The following is a 25447-nucleotide window of genomic DNA, read 5'->3' on the forward strand; positions in this document are numbered from 1 at the left end:
TCTAACTATATTAAAAAGTTCTCAATTTTTGTATTCCACATAATCATATAGTATGTCCTCTTTTATGTCTGGCTTCTTTTGCCCAGCATTATGCTTCTGAGATTTATCTGTATTGTTGTACATAGTCATAGGTTGTTCATTTTCATTGCAGTATAGTGTTGATTCAGAAATTTTATTTCTGCAGAAAAGCAACAGTTCAATATTCAGAAAGAATAGGTGACTTTAGAACATGATGCAACATCCAGGGAAACATACCTCACATCCACCTTCCAACACAACTAACCACCTGGCATGAGGTCTGAACTTTCTACCTTTGCCGTCACCTGTTTTGGTTACAGCAGTTATTTGTTAAAATGGGTTCATAGCCCAAACATACTCACAGGCATTCAGAGTGAAAGTTACATGGTAAAAGGTGCTTCAGATACATTAAGTTAAATAAAATCAAACTCTCATTACTTCATTATTTGGAGAAGCTTATAGTTTTATTTTCTTAATTATTAATTTTAATATGCTCATTTAACCACAGAATGCTTTCTAAAAATACCATCAAGCACTAACGTTTCCTGGGAAATGGTTTCAAATGCTATCAAGTTTCATATTCCATTTGAGAAATGGAATACAATGATGTAATACACTGAACATCATGGCTTCCCAATTATAGCAGCAAATACAGTTCATAATGGATGACCACGGTGAAATCGCTGAAGTCCAACTGATGCAATCATTTATACGAACTCTGTCTTTATTAATTTTGAGAAGGTAATTTTAAGGTGTTGGGTTATACTTTTACATACATAAAATTCATTCCATTCTTAATACATAGAAAGCTAAAAAAAAAAAAAAAGACTATAAGCATGAATTGAGATGATACTGGGCCAGAATCATATCTCTTTTACTATCATTATGATGTTCTGAAGGTAGAATGCCTAGAATCTAAATATATAATTAAAGCTGGATGGATCTGGTCCAAGATATTCCACATAAATGATTTTCTATTCTATACTTAAACTGTTGGATATAATTTGCCATAGAAATTAGAATTACCAGATTTCTCTTCATACGGAAAATGTCTAGATTTTGGTTTTGCCAGCCCTCCTCACCTAGTTCTTATAATCAGTTTTAGGTTAGTCTTGTAGAATAGTATGTTGGAAAAATTTAGCAATTACCAATTCTTCAAAGATTTTACTTGTAAAAAATTAGGTTCTTGGAGTCTCTCTGAGACTACTCTGGCTCAGGAGAGTAGGATTTTTTTTTTTTTAAGTCAGATTCTAAATGTATTCTTTTAGAAAGCGTATCTTCTAATCGTCTTAATTTTTCATTTGTTTGTTGGTCTACTCAGGTTTTCTTCAGCATGTGATCAATTTTAGTATATTTTTTCCATAAAATAATTCTGGATTTTCAATATTTTAAAATACATGTATAGTGTGTGTATAAATATAAATATATATACCTACACACTACACACACATATTACATATATATAGTATAGCAACTTATAACTTTAAAAATCCATAGCTGTCACTTTTATCATTCATATAGCTGTAGCTGTTTAATCTCTCATATTTCTGTGATCAAAACTGCAAAGGTCTTGACTATATTGGTATCCTTTAAAGAAACACACACAAAAATACCAAGTCTACTTTTTATTGTTTATACCAGTGCTGACAATAGAAATATGTGAGCTACATATATAAAATTTTCCTGTAACACATTTTTTAAAAACAAAAAATAGTGTTATTCATTTTAATGTATTTTATTTGAACCAATATATCTAAAATATTATTTCAATATGTACTCAATATGAAAAATTGAGATACTTAACGTTTTTAAAACAACTAAGTCTTCAGAATCTTGTGTTTTACAAAAAAACACCATTTGAATTTGGACTAGCCACATTTCAGTGCTCAATAACTCAATTTCAAGTGCTCAACAGGTTGCTAGTGACTACCATATATTAGTACAGGTCTAATCCATTATTTCCCACATTTAGCAGTAGTAATTGCTTTCTTTTACTCATTCTTTAAACATATGAAGTGAGAGCCGGGCGTGGTGGCTCACGCCTGTAATCCCAGCAGCTTGGGAGGCCGAGGCAGGTGGATCACCTGAGGTCAGGAGTTGAGATCAGCTTGGCCAACATGGTGAAACCCCATCTCTACTAAAAATACAAAAATCAACCTGGTGTAGTGGCGGGCGCCTGTAATCCCAGCTACTCGGAAGGCTGAGGGAGGAGAATGGCTTGAACCCGGGAAGCAGAGCTTGCAGTGAGCCGAGATTCTGCCACTGCACGCCAGCCTAGGTGAAAGAGCGAGACTCCGTCTCAAAAAAAAAAAAAAAAAAAAAAGAGGTGCATACCATGGGTACTATAATACAGAGATAGAGAGGTCAACTAAATAAAATGTGGACCTACATTTTAACTTCCTGAATACATTATTGTCATTGTAATTAATATTCCAATCTCAATGTGTAGAGCTTTGGCAACGTCCACAAGTTTTAATATGTAGAATTTTTTTTTTCTTTGAGATAGAGTTTTGCTCTTGTTGCCCAGGCTGGAGTGCAATGGCACGATCTCGGCTCACTGCAACCTCTGCCTCCTGGGTTCAAGTGATTCTCCTGTCTCAGCCACCCGAGTAGCTGGGATTACAGGTGCATGCCACCACACCCGGCTAATTTTTGTATTTTTAGTGGAGATGAGGTTTCACCAGTTCAGGCTGGTCTCGAACTCCTGACCTCATGATCTGCCCACCGGCCTCCCAAAGTGCTGGGATTACAGGCATGAGCCACCGCGCCCAGCCAGAAATTTTTTTTTAAATAATTCATTTTAAACTGGTTATAATTTCATGGATAATTTGATCTTTAAAAGAACATCATGGAAAATTTTAAATACACAAAAGTAGAATAGCAAAAACAAAACAAATAAAAACCATGTATCCAAGACTCAGGTTACCATCATTTTGCCAAACCTGTTATTCATCCCCATTTTTCTTTTACATGAACAAAAGGACATTCCAGATATATCATCTCCTGTGTATAAACTTCAGAAATTATCTCTAACAAATATACTTTTACATAACCACAATGGTATTATCACACACAACAAAGTTTCTTAATATTATCTACTACTGTCAATATTCCATTCTCCCAATTATTGTAACTATGTCTTCTTTTACATGTTTGTTCAACTCATGATCTAAGTAAAAACCACTCTTTCATTGCATTTGATTGATGTCTCAAGTCTGTCAATACCTAAGCGTTCCACCTTATTTCTTAAAATGCCATTTTATTGGTTCGGAAACCAGGTGATTCCTCTTGCAGAATTACCCTTATTTTAGATTTAATTGCTCCTTTTTGTTTCATGTAATTTACTCTTCCATTCCTTGAATTTTCTCTAAACTGGGAGTTGGCTCTTGAGGCTTAAATTCAGGTTCAATATTTTTGGCAAGATGTGTATACCTTACTATATCACATTAGGAGGCACGTAATTTTTACTCTCTTGCTTTTTGTGAAGTTGAGATGATAAGTGGGTTCAGATGTTGTCAGTCTCATCTATTCACTGTAAAGTTCACAACCTTCACTGAATGGTCTCAACTTCTACAGAGAATCATGCCTAGATCCATTATTTCATTATGTGTTACACAATAGCTTTCTAATATAATTTTCTATTATTCTTTCTGCATTCATTAGCCTGGAATTTTCTAATAAAGAAGAACTTTACCTCATTAACTTGCCTTGAAATACAGTTCCTACAGGAAATGCAGACTAAATGACTTTCCTTTCATTTACACATTTTCAGAATGAGGTGGTTCCCTGGCAACCTCTGTGTGTATACTACACAGATGGAAGAATATGGAGATAGTAATAGGTAAGATCAAAAGCTTTTCCACATTCAGTCCTGTAATAAAGTTCCTTTCTAGGATGAATTTCCTAAAGTTTAACATGGTTTCAAAGGTGATGAAAGGCTTCTATATGTTAATTAACATATTCTTTCCTTTAAATAAAACTTCTATGCTTAGTTGTGAGCATGAAGCAAAAGGGATTCCCACGTTCAAAAACCTTTCCTCTAGAATGTACTTCCTATGCTCAACATAAAATTCGCAATGGAAGAGTTCTAACTATTATTAAGTTACATTATGAATTCGCTGATGGTAAGTAAGATGTGAATGTTGTCTAAATGCCTTTTTACATTCCTTACATTTGTATGGTTTCTCACCAGAATGAATTCTCTGATGTTGAATCAGTGATGAATGAAGTCTAAAGGCCTTTCCACATTCCTTACAGTCATAGGGCTTTTCACCAGTATGAATACTTTGATGTTGAGTAAGTTGTGAAAGCAGTCTAAAAGTCTTCTCACATTCCTTACACTTATAGGGTTTCTCACCAAAATGAATACTCTGATGTTGAGTAAGCTGTGAGAACAGTCTAAATGCCTTCCCACATTCCTTACATTCATAAGGTTTCTCTCCAATGTGAATACCCTGATGTGAAATAAGTTCTGAGTAACGACGAAAGAACTTCTGACATTCCTTACATTCGTACGGCTTTTCACCAGTATGGATTCTCTGATGGAGAGTCAGATGATAGCCACGACTGAAAGTCTTACCACATTCCTTACAATCATAAGGCTTCTCACCAGTGTGAATTCTCTGATGGAGAGTAAGTTGCTGCCGCACTCTAAAGGCCTTTCCACACTCCTTACATTCATAGGGTTTTTCTCCAGTATGAAGTTTGTGATGTAGTCGAAGGCCTGTACTACACAGAAAGGCCTGACCACATTCCTTACACTCATAGCACTTCTCAGCAATGTTAAGTCTCTGATGTCGAGTAAGGTGTGCATACTGCCTAAAGGCCTTCCCACATTCCTTACATTCATAGGGTTTCTCACCTGTGTGAATCCTTTGATGGAGATTAAGTTGTCCTCTAACTCTAAAAGCTTTCCCACATTCTTTACATTCATATGGCTTCTCACCAATATGAATTCTCTGATGTACTCGAAGGTCTAAGCCACATGTGAAGATCTTTCCACATTTTTTACATTCATAGAGTTTGTCAGAAGTATGAATTCTCTGATGTCGACTGAGGTGGGCACACTGTCTAAAGGCTTTTCCACATTCTTTACATTCATAGGGTTTCTCACCAGTATGAATTCTTTGATGGAAAGTAAGTTGTTGTCGTACTCTAAAAGCCTTCCCACATTCCCCACATTCGTAGGGTTTCTCTCTGTTACGACTTTTCTGATACAGAGGAAGAGATGTGAGTTTTCTGTAAGTAGGCGTTTTTTCAGAGTTGGTTTTTGTCACTTGTCTGAAACACACCTCATGAGGACTTTCTTGTCCTTCAAGTCCACAGCTTTTAATTCTTTCCATTACCTTCCACTGAGATAAGTTCATTTCATAAATATCCTTTCCTTGAAATAACTTTTTAGTGTCATATCTGGATTCCAAATCTGAAAGAAAACACAACCAAAACATATTTTCCTGTTCTACACAAAATAAACAAACGAAAACTTTATAATAGAAATCAGTGACACACACACACAAAAAAAGAAAGTCCAATTGAAGTAAATGGGCTCAAAATCTCTAAAACAGGTAATTTAAAAGAAGCTAAAAGGAAATAAGAAAATGATGAGTTAAGACCAGATTATTTGGGTGCAGATCAAAGTTTGAGACTCCCCACTTAAATTTTTCAATTTCTCTTTTCAATTAGAATACAGAGCAAATGCTTTATCAGGAGTAACATGCACTCTGTTAAACACAAGGTATCAACTCAAGCCACTGATCCCTTTGCTGTCCATGTCCCTATGACACTTGCCTCCTTTCTGCTCCTCGAATGTGTCGCAATCTTTCTTTTTTTTTTTTTTGAGACGGAGTCTCCGTCACCCAGGTTGTAGTGCAGTGGCTCGATCTCAGCTCACTGTAACCTCTGCCTCCCAGGTTCAAGCAATTCTCCTGCCTCAGCCTCCCTAGTAGCTGGAACTACAGGAGTGCACCACCATGCTTGGCTAACTTTTGTATTTTTAGTAGAGATGGGGTTTCACCATGTTGGCCAGGCTGGTCTCGAACTCCTGACCTCAAGTGACCCGCCCACCTCGGCCTCCCAAAGTGCTGGGATTACAGGCGTGAGCCACCACATCCGACCCAATCTTTCCACTTTTTGGAGCTTTTCACTGGCTATTAAATCTCCCAGGAATCCTGACTTGGGTTTGCATGGTTGGGTTTCTTTCATCCATCAGGTTTCATTTTAAAAATCAGAAAAACAATCCCTGCTGACTTCATGTAATATATATCCTTTGTTTTCTATCCCAGTCACTTCTTTCTTCTTTTCTTTCTTTCTTTTTTTTCTAAGACAGAGTTTCACTCTTGTTGCCCAGGCTGGAGTGGAATGGCGCAATCTCGGCTCACTGCAACCTCTGCCTTCTGGGTTCAAGTGATTCTCCTGCCTCAGCCTTCCAAGTAGGTAGGATTACAGGCATGTGCCACCACTGTATTTTTAGTAGAGATGGGGTTTCACCATCTTGGCCAAGCTGGTCTTGAACTCCTGACCTCGTGATCCACCTGCCTCAGCCTCCCAAAGTGCTGGAATTACAGTCATCAGCCACCGCGCCCCGCCTACTTCTTTCCTTTTTTTTTTGAGACAGAGTCTCACTGTGTTGCCCAAGCTAAGGTGCAGTGGCATGATCTCGGTTCACTGCAATCTCTACCCCAGGGTTCAAGCAATTCTCGTGTCTCAGCCTCTCAAGTAACTGGGATTACAAGCACCTGCCACCATACCTGGCTAATTTTTGTATTTTTTAGTAGAGACAGAGTTTCACAATGTTGGCCAGGCTGATCTCGAACTCCTGTCCTCAAGTGATCTGCCCGCCTCAGCCTCCCAAAGTGCTGGGATTATAGGTGTGAGCCACCATGCCTGGCTACTTATTTCTTGCTTAACACTTTTCTCAACTGTGTTGTTATTCATTAATTTCTCCACTTATTATTCTCTTTATTTTCTTACCTTAAACTTCCCCAAGGGCAGAAACAATTTTTCACTCACCAGTGTATAGCAAATCCACAGTACATATTAACTGTGAATTAAATTCTCATAATTAGTCAACAATTATGGCATATGGTATCCTGCCTCCAATCTTAAACCTTACTACACTGATTAAACATTCTTTTTATCACTTCCTACAGAGATGGGAAACAAGTACATCTAAGCTATCTCAGTAAAATATATAAATGGAAAATAGTGATTTCTTTACACTTGATCATCCTTCCAATTGCCTCTTCATGTACACTTGCAGATACCTCCACTGCAGTTCAATTCCTACTTTGCATAATCGTAAGTGAACTTTGCCCCCTTTCACGACCAAGGTAATAAGAGGGTCTAAATATTTATCTTTACTTGAGTTTACATAACTTGCACATCTATGTTACAGGTTCCCCATATCTTCCTGAAAGTCCCCATAATGCCATTTGTGTACTTCCTAGAGAATATTTCAGTGATTTTCCAGGTGTAATAACAGGTTTATACTATGGTAAAAGGCTAGTAAAATTCTGAGCAAAGAGATGTTTTTTGTAAATGCGCCTTTCCTCAAAATCTTTGCAACAGGAATTCAATACTCTTCAAAAAGGAAAAGGTATTTTAAATAATGTTGCTTTAGGGTTAGGGTTAGCGTTAGGATTAAAGCAACGTTATTTGTAATATACCCAAACTGGAAAGAATCCAAGTGTTCATCAATGGAAGAACAGCTAATAAATGATGGCATATTAATACATCACAATACTATACAGCAACGAGAATTAACAAACTACAACTACATGCAGCAAGGGTTAATCTCAAAAACATAATGGTATAAACAAATGGTATAAACAAAACTAGACATAGAACAATATATACTGTACAATTCCATTTTTATAAAGTTTAAAAATGATAATTAATAATCTATGGTGGTGTCAGGACAGTGGTTAGTCTTGGTGGGGAGGAATGACTGAAAGAAGTCAAGAGGGGCTTCTGGTATCTAGTAAAGCTCTATTTCTGAATCTGTGTACTAATTAATTAGATAGGTGTGGCCACTGTGACAATTCACTAATTATCTGTATATTTTTGTATGTATTTATATTTCAATAAGTTTACTTTTAAAAAGTATACACTAAAAAGATACTAAAAGGCAACAATAATTTAAATGCTGTGGGTAAAATGTGACCAGGGACAGGTAAATGAATGGAACAGAAAATACTGCTATATAATCGTGTTTCTCTCACTCTCTCTGTCTCTCTCTTTCTCTGTCTCCCCACCCAAAAAAAAGCAATACAAAACTATGGCAATTGTCTAGAATTTTGGGGATAAAGTCCATTTATGGCCTCAATAAGACAAATAAGATATAAGTGATATTAACAAAAGCATCATAATTAGCTAAATAATGGTAGTAAATAAAAGTAAGTAGTTATGAAGGTAATACAAAGGTTAAGAAACAAGATGCTCATTTCAAAGGATTTACCTGCAAATTAAAAATAAAACCAGTAATCTAAAAGGAAAGCCAGTCAAAAATCAAATTAAAGGCTAAAGCATTCATAAGAAAGTAAGAAAGTGTTACTGTTCATAGCATTAAAGTCCACACAAACTGGGCACCATGGCTCGCACCTGTAATCCCCAACTACTTGGGGAGGCTGCGGTGGGAGGATCACTTGGGGTGGAAGGATTATTTGAGGCCAGGAAGTCAAGACCAGCCTGGCCAATGTAATCAGACCCCAATCTCAAAAAAATAAAATTTAAAAAAAGAAATTTAAGCCCATACAAATTGGCATAAGAAACAATAAACAATGGAAAAGGTAATGGAATAAAGGAAGTGAGAAGACAATGCAAAAGTAAATATAACATAAACAAATTAGGACAAAATGTCTGTATTCACTAATAATCAAATTAGAATAGGTTGTAAAATTTATCCTGTAAAATTTGAAGGTTTTCATTAAAAAAAAAAAAAAAAACATTGCCAGTGTTGATAAGGTGAACTTGAGATTATCATATATGGCTCCCTATTTAAGTGACAAGCCAGATCAAGATCTTGGTATTTTGAACATTCTCAGTTAGAAGGCTGTCCATAATATACACAGCTGAGCTGTATGCTACCAAATAGTCAGCCATGTTTGTTCCCAAATTTGCCTATTCCAGTTCTTACTGCTACAAGCAACTAAAATTATTAATGTTTAAAGACAATTATTTCTATGAAAACTAAGTTGGATGTTTTGGAAATATTGGCTATACATACACATTGCATTTTTGTCAATGTAGGCATGGGTGAGAAAATAGTAAAAGACAGAAAACATAAAAATTCAAGAATTCTGCCCTCAGATTGCTTCACAAGTATCTTTACATTCCTGTTCTACTTCAAAGAAGTTGAAACGGGAAAGAATAGCCTATGTTTCATAAGTACTTTAATCAAGACAGAATGGGCTAGACCTACAGTGAAACAAAATGCTAGGCCAAACATCAAAAGATTGGGCTATGATAGACAATTTTAATGTTCTACCTCCTAAAACATGCATGTAAAATATTTATATATTTTAATTTTAATATTATTAATATTATTAATTATATAATACTATATAATTTATTAACAATTAATAAAATTAATAAGCCAAATACTAGTTTGGATTCTACTGAATCAAAGAGTTTATTCTAGTAAGCACTGCTAATATGAAAACAAAATATTAGTCCATCTTAGATCAAAATGAAAGAAGTATTTCCATTTGCAGGGCATTAGCTTTAATTTAAAATAAAATAGGGGCTGGGTGTGGTGGCTCACACCTGTAATACAAGCACTTTGGCAGGCCAAGGCAGACAGATTGCATGAACCCTGGAGTCTGAAACCAGTCTGGGCAACATGGAGAAACCTCAAAATAAAACAAAATAAAATAAAATAAAATAAAATAATAAAATAAAATAAAATAGGGAGCAAATTATCTTGTCATCCCCGGAGGTATGCTGTTTCCTGAGGTATAATGTCTCCCCCACCCCTTTTTTTTCTGGCTGATACAAGATTATACAGGATACAGAATATTTAGGACCAAGACAATTCTAATTATATTAATATCAGAGATCTGAAAATGTTAAAACCCCATGACCACAAAATTGTACTTCTGAAAATTAACACTGATCTAATACTGCATAATCCATACTGAATTCCAATGAAATACTGAATAATCCTCAGGTTCAGACAATAATCTTACTGCCATTTCACCAAGGAACCAGAAACAACTGAAAGAAAAATATGTATTCTCCTCTTCACCACATTCTCCAATCAATCTATGTCTGAATTCTTACCATATGTGTGGTTTTCCTTCATCAATTGGTTCCACTCCTTCCCATCTACTGAAGGTCGCTGCCCTACAAAACTACCCTCTCTCTCTACTTCATCAATGTTCCTCTCTTTGAAATCATTCTCGTAGCCTATAAACACGTTCTAATGTTTCACATCGTAAAATATATTCCTTGTACTCTATGTATCTGCTTCCCTTCTATGGCAAAATTCATCCAAAGAATAGTTTAGCCTTATTTTCATCATTGCCTCACCACCATTTTCTTTTTATCTCTCAATAACTCTAAAACAAACAAACAAATGAAAAACCTTTATAACAGAGCATTTCTAACATATCAAAAAGTAGACAGAACAGCATAATAAATCTCCATGTATCCAGCACCAACCATTAACCCCATGCCCAATCTTGGCCTATGCACCTCCCAATCTACTTCCTTCATATTATTTGAAGCAAATCTTGGCTATTATGTCGTTTCATGTGTACAAAGTTTGCATCTCAAAAAGCACTTTTACAAATAACCACAATACCATTATCCAAACCCAAAAAATGAATTATTAAATACCATCAAGTCAGTGTCCACACTTCCATCTGATAAAATTTTAAACAACCTAAAAAGAATAACTCATCCAAAGTTCACAGAATACAACTGTTGACGTGTCTTTTACATCTCTTTTAATCTATAGGTTTTCCTATCATTTTTTTATTTCCCTTGTAATTTATTTGTTGAAGAACCTGTTTTTGGTCCTGTAGTCCCATATTCTAAATTTGGCTCACTACATTCCCAAGGTGTAGAACATAGTCCTCTATCTTCTTCCCATAAGTTGGCAATTGGTTTTAGAAGCTTGATAAGACTCAGGACCTTTTGTCGGCAAAGTTACCTCATAGGTGGTATCGTGCTCTTTCATTAGGAGAAACAACGTCTGATTGTCTCTATTTCTTTGATGCTATCAGCACTGATGTTCAATATCTAAATCCAGTAGTCTTTATGGGTTCCACAATGGTAATATTCTATCATTTCTTCTTCATTTATTCACTGAATTATTAAGAGAAACATACCTCCATCTACTACCTATTCATATAATTCTTATAAGGCAAGATAAATGCTTCTTTTCCTTTTAATTCATGCTTTTTAAATGTTAGTTTTCTAGTAACTTCCAATGATGAATAATTTGCTGTTAGTATCAAGAATTTATAAAATTAAGTGTATTTTATGCATTGCAATACATTGCAGTCATTATATGATATGACGTTCAAATAGTCCCATCTTTGGCCAACTGGAGCCTCTTCAAATTGGCTCCTCTTCCCTGACCACCCCATCTAAAATTACTCCATTCACTCATTATAATTCTCCATATCCTTACCTTACTCACTTTTTTCATAATACCTAATTACTTCAGGATATTTTAGTAATCCATTTACTGATTTATTTACTTGTTTACTGTGTGACTCCCCACAATTTAAACTCCATGAACAGGGGCAATGAAAAAATGCATACATAAAAGTCAAAATATAAAAGATGAGCTAGAAAGGGATTAGATTCAAAATACACGTAAAATGGAATCACTAGGGAAGAAAGCTTTCCCTTATTGAAATAGGGGAAAGAAAAGGGAGGGAAACAAGACAGAAAAGAAACGAGTGAGGCCGGGCGCAGTGGCTCATGCCTGTAATCCCAGCACTTTGGGAGGCCGAGGCGGGTGGATCACGAGGTCAGGAGATCGAGGCCATCCTGGCTAACATGGTGAAACCCCGTCTCTACTAAAAATACAAAAAAATTAGCCGGGTATGGTGGCAGGCGCCTGTGGTCCCACCTACTGGGGAGGATGAGGCAGGAGAATGGCGTGAACCCGGGAGGCGGAGCTTGCAGTTAGCAGAGATCATGCCACTGCACTCTAGCCTGGGCAACAGAGCGAGACTCCGTCTCAAAAAAAAAAAAAGAAAAAGAAAAAGAAACGAGTGATAAGTGGAAGTATGGATGAAATGTCTTTGGTGGCTCATGCTGAGAAGATCTAAATTTTCTTCCCAAGCTTCAGGTCTCTTCTTCACAATTGACATCTAAGGGGTGTGTCTCCTCCTCAACCAGCAGGTCTGGCCATGCCATAATGGCTGACCTCTGCCTGATCAGCACTTACCTAGAGTCCATCTTCTTTTCTCATCCCTCACAACCATCCAGGGCTCTTTCCCTTGTTCCAATAGGGTGATCACATCTGGCTTAGAAATGGAACATCCTGCTTAAAAATAAATAATAGAATATAATGAAGAATTTATTCAAGGCTTCCAAACAAAGATGACTATCAGGATTGAAAAACATTCATAGCATAGAGTTACTTTAGGATCACAAGGGAAAACAAGAACAGAGAATTAGGGACCTGGTTTTATTTTAATTTAAACTTACACAGGCTCTGTCTCTTGAGAGAAAAGAATAGTTGAAAGCACTGGTTTCAAATCCTGCCTCTCTTTCCCATGTCAGTAGAGCAACTAATTCAATCTCTCTGCACCTCAGTTTTCTCAGATGTGAAAAAGGGATAACAGCAACGTGTATACATAGCATTGTTGTGAGATTTGATTTAATGTGTTTAGATGAGTACCTGGTACATGTTAACCATCATATATGTTCATGAGGTACTACATTTGCTATTTTTTGATATTATTTTTTTAAAAGAAAAATAAGTTTCTTGCCAGGATATGCATACAATATTAAATGCAAATTCATGTATTTTAAACTTAATCACAAAGCAGTTAAAATATGTCTGTTGTAGGAAACTGAATACTGTCCACTTAAGTTTTAACAAACTGTCGATTCAACCCAGCATCACATACACTGTAAAAGCTCTTTTAATAGCTATGTAGAGCCAGACACCTCTGTCTTCCTATTCTCACTGTAAATGAGTTACAAATAACATGGACCATCCATAGCAGTATGAAATCAGATTGTTTTGACAACGGTTTTGCCATGAGTGTCTAAGAATTTATATCCAGCTGTCATTAAAGACCGGTAATAACAGAAAAGTCAAAGAAAAATGTAACGGTCACTGAATTATATGGAAAGATGAAGGTGCTTAATAGTGGTACTTACTGTCAAAGCACAAAGCAGACATTTAGCTAGTTTTTAGAAAGACAGCCCAGACACAGTGGCTCACGCCTGTAATCCCAGCACTTTGGGAGGTTGAGGTGGGCAGATCATGAGGTCAAGAGATCAAGACCATCCCGGCCAACCCGGTGAAACCGTCTCTACTTAAAATACAAAAACTAGCTGGGTGTGGTGGCGTGCGCCTGTAGTCCCAGCTACTTGGGAGGCTGAGGCAGTAGAATTGCTTGGACCCAGGAGGTAGTGGTTGCAGTAAGCCAAGATTGCGCCACTGCACTCCAGCCTGGTGACTCAGCGAGACTTCGTCTTTGGGGGAAAAAAAAAAAAAAAAAGAAAGACAGCCCAGAAATTCAGTCCTGTGAATTTCTAAATTATCTGACACAGATATGCTATGCTTACCCAGTGACACCAAGTTGCTATAGTTCTCTAATATCACATCTCTGTACAGATTCCTCTGATATGAGTTCAGGCATTCCCACTCTTCCTGAGAAAAGTCTACAGCCACATCTCTGAACATCACCAAATCCTGAAATGATAAACGCATGTATTATTTATAAGATAAATGGAAATATTTTGAAGATGGAAGAAGGTGGCTGGGTGTAGTGGCTCAATGCTTATAATTCTAGCTTTGGGAGCCTGAAGCAGGAGGATTGCTTGAGGCCAGGAGTTCGAGACCAGCCTAGACAAAATACCAAGAACTTGTCTCTTAAAAAAAAAAGGCTGGGCGCAGTGGCTTACACCTGTAATCCAGCACTTTGGGAGGCCGAGGCAGGCGGATCACGAGGTCAGGAGATCAAGACCATCCTAGCCAACATAGTGAAACCCCGTCTCTACTAAAAATATAAAAAATTAGCCACGCATGGTGGCGGGTGCCTGTAGTCCCAGCTACTAGGGAGGTTGAGGCAGGAGAATGGTGTGAACCTGGGAGACGGAGCTTGCAGTGAGCCGAGATCATGCCACTGCACTCCAGCCTGGGCGACAGAGCAACAGAACGAGACTCCGTCTCAAAAAAAAAAAAAAAAAAAAAGGAAAAAAACTGGAAGAAGGGTTTTGATTGATGATATATGTTCACTTCATACATCAAATGAATAGACTGGGGCTGGAAGCCTGTGATGTGGGAAGGTGGCAATAAAGATGTGAGTGTGACTAAAGCAGAATATATGTTCTTGAAGATTTCTATAAACAAAAGACCAGGGTTTGGCAACATTTTCTGTAAAGGGCCAATATTTTAGGCTTTGTATACCACATATGGTCTCTGTTCCACATTCTTCTTCTTTTTTTGTAACAATTATTTCAAAATGTAATTAGCTTGCAGGCTGTTCCAAACAAGCTACAGCTTGTGGGCCAGATTTGTAGTGTATCTAGCTTGCCCACCACTGCTATGGCCAAAACTTCCTATGTACTATGGAATAGGAGATAATTTTATTTATTTCCAGACATATTCAGGTAATTATCAGAATTTCTCAATGAACTGAAATAGGTTCATTGGAACAGTACTTGCAAAGGACCTAAAAAATTCTCAATAAATGGGATTTACTCTATCTTCTTTTCCTTTAAAGATTTAAAAAAAATAATAATAATTGATGGTATTCGCCCCAAAAAATGAACTGTAAAATGTCTATTTTTAAAAAGTATACTTTGCATAAAACTTAAAAATTTCTTCTAGATATAACTTTATCATAATGTATCATTAGCATTTTTATTATAACAGATCCTTTATTTAATATTTACAGTTTACTGCATGATACAGTAGTTCTCCCTTACTCATGGTTTGCTTTCTTCAATTTCAGTTACCCACAGTCAACCATGGTCCAAAAATATAAAATGGAAAAATTCCAGAAATAAACAATTCATAAGTTTTCAACTCCATGCCATTCTGAGTAGCATGATGAAATCTCACACTAATCACTCCGCCCCACCTGGGATGTGATATGCTTTGTCCAGCATATCAACATTGTATATACTACCTGATTACCGATCAAAACAACATCATATATATAGGATTCCATACTATCTGAGGTTTTGAGGCATCCACTGGGGGTCTTGGAATGTATCCCCCTTGGGTAAGGAGGGACTGCTGTACTCCATCTGATGGATGGATATGTTACACTTAATAGTGATTATATTTAGATATAGCTATACTTTTAAATATATTATATTTAGAATTTACACTACAAAAAATCTCTAAAGCTGCTTCAATGCCCAATATTCTAGTTAAGCAATATGTGGATATTGAGCACTTGAACTGGGACTAGTCCAAATTCACATGTGCTGTAAATGTAAAATATATACCAGATACCAGATAGTGAAGACTTTAGAAACAAAAAAACAAGGTAAAACATATTGATGATTTATATATATTCTTTATTTTATCTTGGTTTTGAGGCAGGGTCTCTCTCTTTCACCTAGGTTGGAATGGTGTGGCACAATCACAGCCCATTTATTGATTACAGCTCACTGCAGCCTCGAACCCCTGGGTTCAAGCAATTCTCCCACCTCAGTTTCCCAAATTGCTGAGACAACAGGCATATGCCACCACATCTGGCTAGTTTTGTTTTGTTTTGTTTTGCTTTGTTTTGTTAAGAGATGGGATCTCATTAAGTTGCTCAGGGTTGTCTCGAACTCCTGTGCTCAAGTAGTCCTCCTGCCTCAGCCTTCCGATTCCAAAGTACTGAGATTACAGGCATGAGCCACCACTGTCAGGGCCTGACCACGAGTTTTATATTGATTGCACTGTGAAATAATACTTTGGCCATATTGGGTTAAATAAAAGACATTAAAATTAACTACATGTGTTTCTTTTTACTTTTTTTAATGTGACTACTAAAGTATTTAAAATATTTGGTCTTGCATACTAGTCTATACTTTTAAAATTTGACTACTAGAAAATTTTCAATTATATTTGTGGCTTGAATTACAGTTATTTTGGACAGTGCTATTTTAATCCTGAGAATTTCAGATAAAATGCCCACTTCTAGGAACTTCATTTCTGCCCCATCTCTGCTCTAGACAGATAAGGAGCACACAGGAGATGCTGAATGATTTGGTCAATGCACACATGGATACTGATAAAATTTGGCTGTGTCCCCACCCAAATCTCATCTTGAATTGTAGCTCCCATAATTCCCATGTGTTGTGGGAGGGACCCGGTGGGAGATAATTGAATCATGGGGGCAGTTGCCCCTATACTGTTTTCATGGCAGTGAGTAAGTCTCACGGGATCTAATGATTTCATAAAGGGTTTCCCCTTTCTCTTGGCATTCATTCACTCTTTGCCTGCCACCATGTAAGACGTGCCTTTCACCTTCCACCATGATTGTGAGGCCTCCCCAGCTATGTGGAACTGTGAGTCCATTAAATCTCTTTTTCCTTATAAATTACCCAGTTTCAGGAATGTCTTTATCAGCAGCGTGAAAAGGGACTAATACAGATACAGATGGAGAAGACAGGGGCACTTAGGAATCTGGCTGGCTCCATCCCTTGCTGGAATGGGGAAGACTGGGGAGCAGCTTTGAATGGGGCTCTGTTAGAAAGTTGCAGAATAACAAATGAGAATGTTCACATAACCTGAAAAAAAATGACAGAATTCCAGAGTAGAAAGAAATTCCAACTTACACGAGCCATGATTTTAGAATTGCTAGACTGGTCAATTTTCCTCAAGGTTCATGTACTTCAGAAGCAGGGTCCACAGACACCAGAGCTGCAGAAAGAACGTGTAAAATCATGAGAAGAGAATTGCCTCAGAGTTTCCAAATTTTAAAAATCGATACTACTTCTCCATTCCTATATGCAACTCCCACCCCCAACACACAGACAAGTTTTGATAGGTAAGAGGTAGTTTAGACAAAAATGTCCTCCCCAAAACCACACTGAAATCAGCTCAGCTGCACAAGGAATTGAAGAGCAGAGACTCTGCGGCATCAAAGCATATGTCTACACACTTCAGCAGGAGGGCCGCCAGTTGGTCCCCAGCTCTGACCCCAGGGCAGGCTGGTTTGGACCAAAGAATGGGTTGTGCAGACCTGTCCTGAACAGATCCTCCTCCCTCCATCCCCACCTTCCCAGCTGAAAAGGGGCTACACCATCTAAACCAAAACTTCCTTCTTGGCCTTAGGAATCTGGCTGGCCTTCCCAAACATGAAGACAGAAAATAGCATAGACAAGAATTTCCCAAACTTTGCTCAAATTGGAATCACCTGGATATCTTTAAAATATACTGTTGCCTGGCTCCCACCCTTAAACACACTGATTTAATTAGTGTGACGTGGGATTTAGGATTTTTTTTTTTTAACTACCTCCTCCTCCCATGGATGTTTATAATGGGCAGCAAAGTTTGGCAGTCAAACTTTAGTATGCATCAGAATCACCCAGAGGGCTTGTTAAAACACAACTTGCTAGGTCTCACTCCTAGAGTTTGGCATTCAGTAGGTCTGAGATTGGACTTGAGAATTTGCATTTCTAAAAAGTTTCCAGGTGATGTTGATGCTGCTGGTCCAGATGCCACACTTTGAGAACCACAGGTATAAAACACCTGTAGAAAGGCTATATAGCAGCCTTTATTATGGCAAAACTGCAGGTGCACATTGGGATCCCTTCCCCAACGCTTAACTCAGAGCTCTCTGCTCCTTATTTTCCTATTCAGGATCATCAATATTGCCTGCATGATCTCAATTACCAAGCAATCTTTCTTGGTACTCAGACTTAAAGAAGTAAATGTATGAAACCTGAGCATGGATAATGTTCTAGAAGGTAGAAATAGGCTGGGTGCAGTGGCTCATGCCTGTAGTCCCAGCACTTTGGGAGGCCCAGATGGGAGGATTGCTTGATGCCAGGAATTGAAAACCAGCCTGAACAAAAAAAAAAATTTTTTTAATTAGCTGGGTGTGTTGGCACCTGCCTGTATCCCTAGTTACTTGGGAGGCTGAGGCAGGAGAATTGCTTGAGCCCAGGAGTTCAGGGCTGCAGTGAGCTATGATCTTTCCACTGCACTCCAGCCTGGGTGACAAAGTAAGACCCTGTCTCTTAAAAAAAAAAAAAAAAAAAGAACAAAATAGGAAACAGAAATAACCTATCAGCTTATCAGTCAAAATCTACTCGTAACTAGAGAGCATATTGAAGGAATTGGATTGGCAGATTTCAAAAAGCTATGACACCTCATAGTTACTAAGCTGTTGGGGAAATGGATACTCAATGATATGATGTACAAAGGATGAAATAATATGTGGATAGAAAGTGTTCAAAATGGGACCAAAAAAGCTGGAAAGAACCTAAATGTCCTTCGGCAATGTCAAATAAATTATCATGCATTCACACAATGGAAAATTAAACAGCCAAGTGCAATGGCTCACACCTGTAATCCCAGCACTTTGGGAGGCCAAGGCAGGTGACCACTTAATAAGTCCAGGAGTTCAAGACCAGCCTGGCCAACATGGCGAAACTCCATCTCTACAAAAAATTAGCTGGGCATGGTGGTGCACACATGTGGGCCCAGCTCCCTGGGAGGTCAAGGTGGGAGGATCGCCTGAGCCCAGGAGGTCGAGGCTGCAGTGAGCCCTGTTCATGCCACTGAACTCCAGCCTGGGCAACAGAGCGATACCCTGTCTTAAAAAAAAAAAGAAAAGAAAAGAAAAATAAACACCCATTAAAAATGAAGATAAAATTCATATTTGATGTCATGGGAAGACAGCCACTATATATTGTTGGGGGAAGAAGACAGGTTAGAAAATACGATTGCAATGTAATTGTATTTCGGCAGGTAAACTACATACACATGCATACATGTATATGCATGTGTATAAAATGATCTGTGAATTGGAATAAAATTTTATTGTTACCTCTACTTGATGTATCCCAGTCTTAGGTGATCTTTATTTGTTCTTCCCTGGAGTCTTTACATCTTTTTTTTTTTTTTTGGGCAGGATTTTGCTCTGTCACTCAGGCTAAAGTGCAATCTCGGATCTCAGCTCACTGTAACCTCCACTTCCAGGGCTCAAGCGATCCTCCTACCTCAGCCTCCTGAGTAGCTGGGACTAAAGGCACATGCCACCACCCTGGCTAATTTTTGTATTTTTTACAGCGATGCAGTCTATGTTGCCTAGCCTGCTCTCAAACTCCTGGACTCAAGTGATCCACCTGCCTCCACCTCCCAAAGTTCTGGGATTACAGGCTTGAGCCACTGCACCTGGCCTGAATTTTTTAATTAAAAATGTATATCACTTATATCTGAACAAAAATTCAAAACAGCTATGCAAGGAATATCACAAAAAGCTCCAACAGTTCCATCCCTGCTACTCTGCCCCTATCTTCCAAATCTAGAGGCAATAATTTTTACCTCTATTAGCCATTCCTTTTGGTGTTTAAAAAACATGCTAATATTTCTACTTCTGAATTTTTAGTTGTAATCGTTATATATTCACTTACTACTATGAGAGGCATAGTTTTAGCTATCTTTTACCTACTCAGCTCCCACCCACATATGCATAGTTGCAGTCCCTTTATCCTTTCAATATGATTTTCTTCTTTTTTTTTTTTTTTGAGACAGTTTCACTCTGTCACCCAGGCTGGAGTGCAGTGGCACAATCTCAGCTCACTGCAACCTCCACCTCCTGGGTTCAACCGATTCTCTGCCTGTCCCAGCCTCCCGAGTAGCTGGGATCACAGGCGCACACCACCACGCCCAGCTAATTTTTGTGTTTTTTTGTGGAGATGGGGTTTTGTCACGTTGGCCAGACTGGTCTTGAACTCCTGGGCTCATGTGATCCACCAGCCTCGGCCTCCCAAGGTGTTGGGATTATAGGCGTGAGCCACTGCACCCAGCCTCAATATGGTTTTATTCTATTTCAGAGTAAATCAGTTTTTAAATTCAGTTTACATTATTGTGACTAAACACTGTTACCAACTGAACTATGTAATATACTCAGGTTATTTTTTCTTTTTTGCATATGACTTTTTCTTCTGAGATTAAAATGATCTTGTTTTTTGTTAGTTTTCTAAGAAATTATCATTAATTCATTTCCCTGAATCATGTAATTGAAGGATGAAGCTCCTGGTACAAAATAGCACAGCTGGCCAGGCATGGTGGCTCACGCCTGTAATCCCAGCATTTTGGGAGGCCAAGGCGGGCAGATCACGAGGTCAGGAAATCAAGACCGTCCTGGCTAAAATGGTGAAACCCCATCTCCATTAAAAACACAAAAAACTAGCCGAGCATGGTGGCACGTGCCTGTAGTCCCAGCTACTTGGGAGGCTGAGGCAGAAGAATTGCTTGAACCCGGGAGGCGGAGGTTGTAGTGAGCCGAGATTGCGCCACTACACTCCAGCCTGGGCGACTGAGCAAGACTCCATCTCAAAAAAAATAAAAAATAAAATAGCACAGCTGTCTATTTTATATTCTAAGAATGAAAATCAATCCTTCAGAAATACAAATACTTCAAATACCTGTATCCCACCTGGCAAAAGTCAATTCCTAAATGTGCCTATGTCTAAAATTCACATGACTCTGAGGTGAAAAGTTGATCAAGTCATAGGAGCCAGAAATCCTCCTGAAGGAATTACTTGGGCAGTTTGGAATATTCCTGTCCAATAAGTGATTTCTTAAATAATTTACAAAACATCCATAAAATGGAATACTAAGGTAATCACTAAATGCTAAATTTTAGAAAACAGTTAAGGAAAGGAAAATATTCAAGATACACTGAAAGAAAAAAAAACAGTTTACAAAACAATACATGATTAGATTTTTTAGACCACTAAAGGGAAACAGACTTGAACAGATGAAAAAAAAAACTCTTAAAATTTCAATTCTGAGATTTTAAAATTAATTTTAAAATCAGATTTAAATCTCGACTTAACTGAAATTTCCATAATCTGAAGAACTGTAAATATTTGGAAGGTTTGTCAAACCAGAAGTGGATCACTGGAATGTCACTTTTCTCCATACATCCATGGAGTCATATAATCCACAAGAGCACTGAATTCCTCTTTTAAACTAAGAACTAGAGGTCTTAGTTTCTTTTAAATTTGCAATTAGTATTAGCCTATTCTTCAGAGATAAAACCACCAGCCAGGTACAGTGGCTCACACCTGTAATCCCAGCACTTTGGGAGGCTGAGGCGGGTGGATTGTCTGAGGTCAGGAGTTCGAGACCAGCTTGGTCAACATAGTGAAACTCTGTCCCTACTAAAAGTACAAAAAACTAGCTGTGCGTGATGGCAGGTGCCTGTAATCCCAGCTACTTGGGAGGCTGAGGCAGGAGAATCGCTTGAACCTGGGAGGCGGAGGTTGCAGTGGGCCAAGATCGCGCCATTGCACTCCAGCCTGGGCAACAAGAGCGAAACCCCACCTCAAAAAAAAAAAATTAAATAAATAAATAAAACCACACACAAAACCACACAGACTTGTAGAAATATTTTGGGAAAATATGCTCTAAAACATTAATAATTATTATTTCTGGACATTGGGACCATTGATCATTTTAATTTTCTTTATAGGTTCCGTAGTTACTAATATTTCACAAGCTTGTATTAATTCTATCATCAGAAATATTTTAAAAAGCTATTCCAAAAAATTTTTAATGACTGGGAAGATAGGCTACCTTACAGTCATTAAGAAAATTGTTGGCCGGGCACGGTGGCTCAAGCCTGTAATCCCAACACTTTGGGAGACCGAGGCGGGTGGATCACTTGAGGTCAGGAGTTCAAGACCAGCCTGACCAACATGGTGAAATCCCGTCTCTACTAAATACAAAAAATTAGCCTGGCATGGTGGCGGGCACCTGTAATCCCAGCTACTTGGGAGGCTGAGGCAGGAGAATCGCTTGAACCCGGGAGGTGGAGGTTGCAGTGAACAGAGATTTCAGCATTGCACTCCAACCTGGGCAACAAAAGCGAAAACTCCGTCTCAAAAAAAAAAAAAGAAAAAAGAAAATTGTGATTAAACAGGTCCTGCATAAATGGTGACAACAGGGAAATCAGTGTGACTGAAAAAATAATTTCTACCAGTTCCTGAGTATTGTATCTCATCAAGACCCTGAAATAGTTCTGTGAAGGATTACAATCCTGGTTCATGTCATTTCCAAAGTGTTTTAGAGCCAGTAAGAACTGCAGACAAAAACAAATGCTCATTTCACGGCAGCTACTTAATAACTTGCATTTACCCCTCCTCAGCTCCAATAAATAACTAATCATTAAATGCCTAGCAATTTAATAAACATTACATTGTTGCAAAATAACTTAAAAACCTTTATTGTAGTATACAAGATTCATATGTAACAATTTCTTGAGGATTCTTATTTACAACAATACTTCTCAATATTACGTTATGCTTTTTTCTTATCACTAAATATAAACAAAATTCTTATTATTGCATAACATTCCATCACATGGATGGAGTGTGATTTAACCATTTCCATATTGCTAGATATTAACTTTATAAAAGAACATCCCTAAAGTCATTACCAGTTATTTCATTTCCAGACAGTGAGAATCAATGTTGTTGGAGCTTATACAACTCTGATAATACCATGAAATGATAGACTTCCTCGCTCCCCTGAAAAAATTAACCATTTACAAATACATACAACAATTCTGTATATAATCTTAAAATATCTTTGTTGCCCTGAAAGCTCATAAACAGAGTCCAAGGACTTATGTTACCAATCCCTGTTCTGGTCCACTGGAGGGTCTGGCTCATTTTCCTGCTTGCAAGCATCCATCATAATTACCTTCACATTTGCATTGCTCTTGGGAATACACAAAGCTGATAGGGAATGACTGAGCATCATCATTTTAATACCAGTAGCTAGTATGAATTAAGGACTCACTATGTGCCAGGCACTCTCCTAAGAGCTTCACAAATATTAATTCATGTAATCTTCAAAACAACACCGCAAAGTATACACTATTACAATTCTGAGGAAATTGAAGCACAGATTGCTTAAACTCGTTCAGATTTAAGTGGCAGTCAGGATTCAACTCCACTTAATCTAGGCTCGAAATTCTTAACCACTACACTACACCTCTTTCAGTCGATCCAAGATATACCCAAAATAAACTCATGCTGCCAAACCTCAAACCACATCTGGCTGGTACCAAAAACTTCCACTCATGAATTTCCTGGAAAAAAAGAAATCTCCACTCCTACCCCAGAACCATTAAACATATCTAAACCCTAAAAAACTTAACAAATAAAAACGAAGTATGAACATTAATCTCCAGCAAGGGTATTTCCATATCATCAAAATCCTTAGAAAAACAGCGCTCACAGAGTAACTGAATATGCAGCCTACAGTTAACTAACCACGTGGCTAACTATAGAACAGCATGAAGTGGGCACTAAAAAAGGGAAATCTATTAATTAGGTCCCCTGCCGTTAACTAGGTAGGGAAATCCTAAGACCCAAATCAATGAATAAATAGATCATTCCTAAGCAGGATTTTAAACGGAAGGAACTCGAATGCATTTCACAGAAACAAAGCAGCAGCGCGAACTCACACAGAACCGGCTTTTAGAAGAGCAGCAGAGATTCGTTTCTCCTTCTCAGGCGCCTTCTCTGGAAACTGGCAGGGCTGGGGAAGCAGGCAGAGTTCAGGACACCCCAGGCTTTTCTTGACTCGATTGGAACCCACCCTCCACGCTTCCCTGGCTCCAGCTAACCGCCACCTGCATGCACAAATGGAAACGACAGGGCAGAGGGTCAGCAGTCACCCGAGTCTGGGTTCGCAGCTCCGGGTACGCTGTAGTTCCGCACCCGGTTGCCCACACCCGGGACCACCCACTGTGTCTTTTCGGAACTGTCCAGCGTGTCCTCCCAGACCCCAGACACCCGCCCCAAACCTAGGTCCCAGCGTTTTGCAGGGGACCTTCATCCTGGGGCGTTCACCTGACTTCCCTCTTGGGCCTTTTCGTTACGGCCGAGCCTAAGCGGCTGAAGCGCGGACGAGGATGCGCGGGGCCTCGGTCTCCAATTGCACCATAGGCCGCACCCACGAACCGGGCCCGGCACAGTTACTGCCGCCCGGGCCTCCAGGCCTCAGGGCTGCAGAAGCTCAGTCCCGGGAAAAAACGCACAGCGGCCTGAGGCGCCACAGGAACCTTTTCTCCACCTTCGGCCCGGCCTGCAAAACCTGGCCCACCCCGCGCTCTTTTCCCTCAGAAAAGCACCGGCCACAGCGGCGCCCGGCTCCCAGCTCCAGCCTCACCCGACTCGGAGGATCGTCCAGCCCCGGAGTCAGCGGCGCCAAAATACTGGAGAGCGCCTGTCTCGGTCGCGAATGCGCAAGCGCGCGGGGGTCGGAGGCAAGTCCCGCGGCTGCTCCCGGCCGGGAGGGGCGCGTGGGGCCGGGTCTCGGCGGGGATAGTCGGGCCAGGGAGACCGACCCAGAGGGGCCGCAGTGTCCCTTGCCTCAGGCCTCTACCTCTATTGGCGGCCCCGTGACTGACCAGTGCCATTAAAGATAATCCGGGCCTGCTCCCCTGTGGACACTGCGGTCCAAAATTTAAAAAACAATATTCCGCCTTTTTATTTTTCATTTGGTTCTCGGCTTGGCGACAGGCGAAGGCTGCGAGCCCCGCCCCGCCCCGCCCCAAGCGACGCCTCATCGGATCCTTCGGAAATCGGCTTCTGCCTGGAGTGCGCAAGCGCGCGGGGGTCGAACGCGCGGGTCCTTCAGGGAGCAAGGGAGACGTGTGGGGCCGCATCTGCCGAGGGGTCGGGAGGTTTGGAGGTGGGTGGAGGTTGGCTACAGGATCCCGACGGGGATAGAGTGTTCAAATCTAGGCCTGTAACCGTGACCCTGGTGGTGAGTTGGATGGAGGAAACCCCAGTGTCGCGAGCCTGGACTAAGGCGCGGCGCGTGCTGCTTGTGGTGTTTGCTGAGTGACGGCCGCCTTGCCCCCGCGTACCTGGACCGAGTGCCTGGCCGCAGGCGGAGTAGTGTTTTCGTGCACGGGGCTGCTGCGTGCGCGTGTGCCGTTCTCTAGCGGGGGATTAGGATGGTGCCGCAGAGAAGGCTGCGCGGTGGTGCCTGACTCTGCCGCTGGCTGCAGGGGGTCTCGGGGTCTGCGGTTTGTGT

At 39.5% G+C, this 25447-nt stretch overlaps 1 protein-coding gene across 4 annotated transcripts; it reads right to left on the reverse strand.

Moving 5' to 3' along the window:
• Positions 1 to 1210: 1210 nt before the first annotated feature.
• Positions 1211 to 25447, reverse strand: ZFP30 (ZFP30 zinc finger protein). 4 transcript variants are annotated; one of them, XM_024238284.3, is made up of 6 exons: positions 25278 to 25447; positions 23868 to 24035; positions 16993 to 17077; positions 13777 to 13903; positions 12422 to 12520; positions 1211 to 5440 (listed from the first exon to the last, which is right to left on the reverse strand). In XM_024238284.3, exons 3-6 carry the CDS (start codon positions 16999 to 17001, stop codon positions 4116 to 4118), a joined length of 1560 nt encoding a protein of 519 aa, XP_024094052.3. In that variant the 5' UTR covers positions 17002 to 17077; positions 23868 to 24035; positions 25278 to 25447; the 3' UTR covers positions 1211 to 4115. The 4 variants fall into 4 exon arrangements, with proteins under 4 accessions (XP_024094052.3, XP_024094053.3, XP_063576136.1 ...); XM_024238285.3 differs by having other exon boundaries at positions 3343 to 5440; positions 12422 to 12517; XM_063720066.1 differs by lacking the exons at positions 16993 to 17077; positions 23868 to 24035; positions 25278 to 25447 and having other exon boundaries at positions 3343 to 5440; positions 12422 to 12517; positions 13777 to 13936.

Source organism: Pongo abelii, chromosome 20 (assembly GCF_028885655.2).
Source record: "Pongo abelii isolate AG06213 chromosome 20, NHGRI_mPonAbe1-v2.0_pri, whole genome shotgun sequence".
NCBI lineage: Eukaryota > Metazoa > Chordata > Mammalia > Primates > Hominidae > Pongo > Pongo abelii.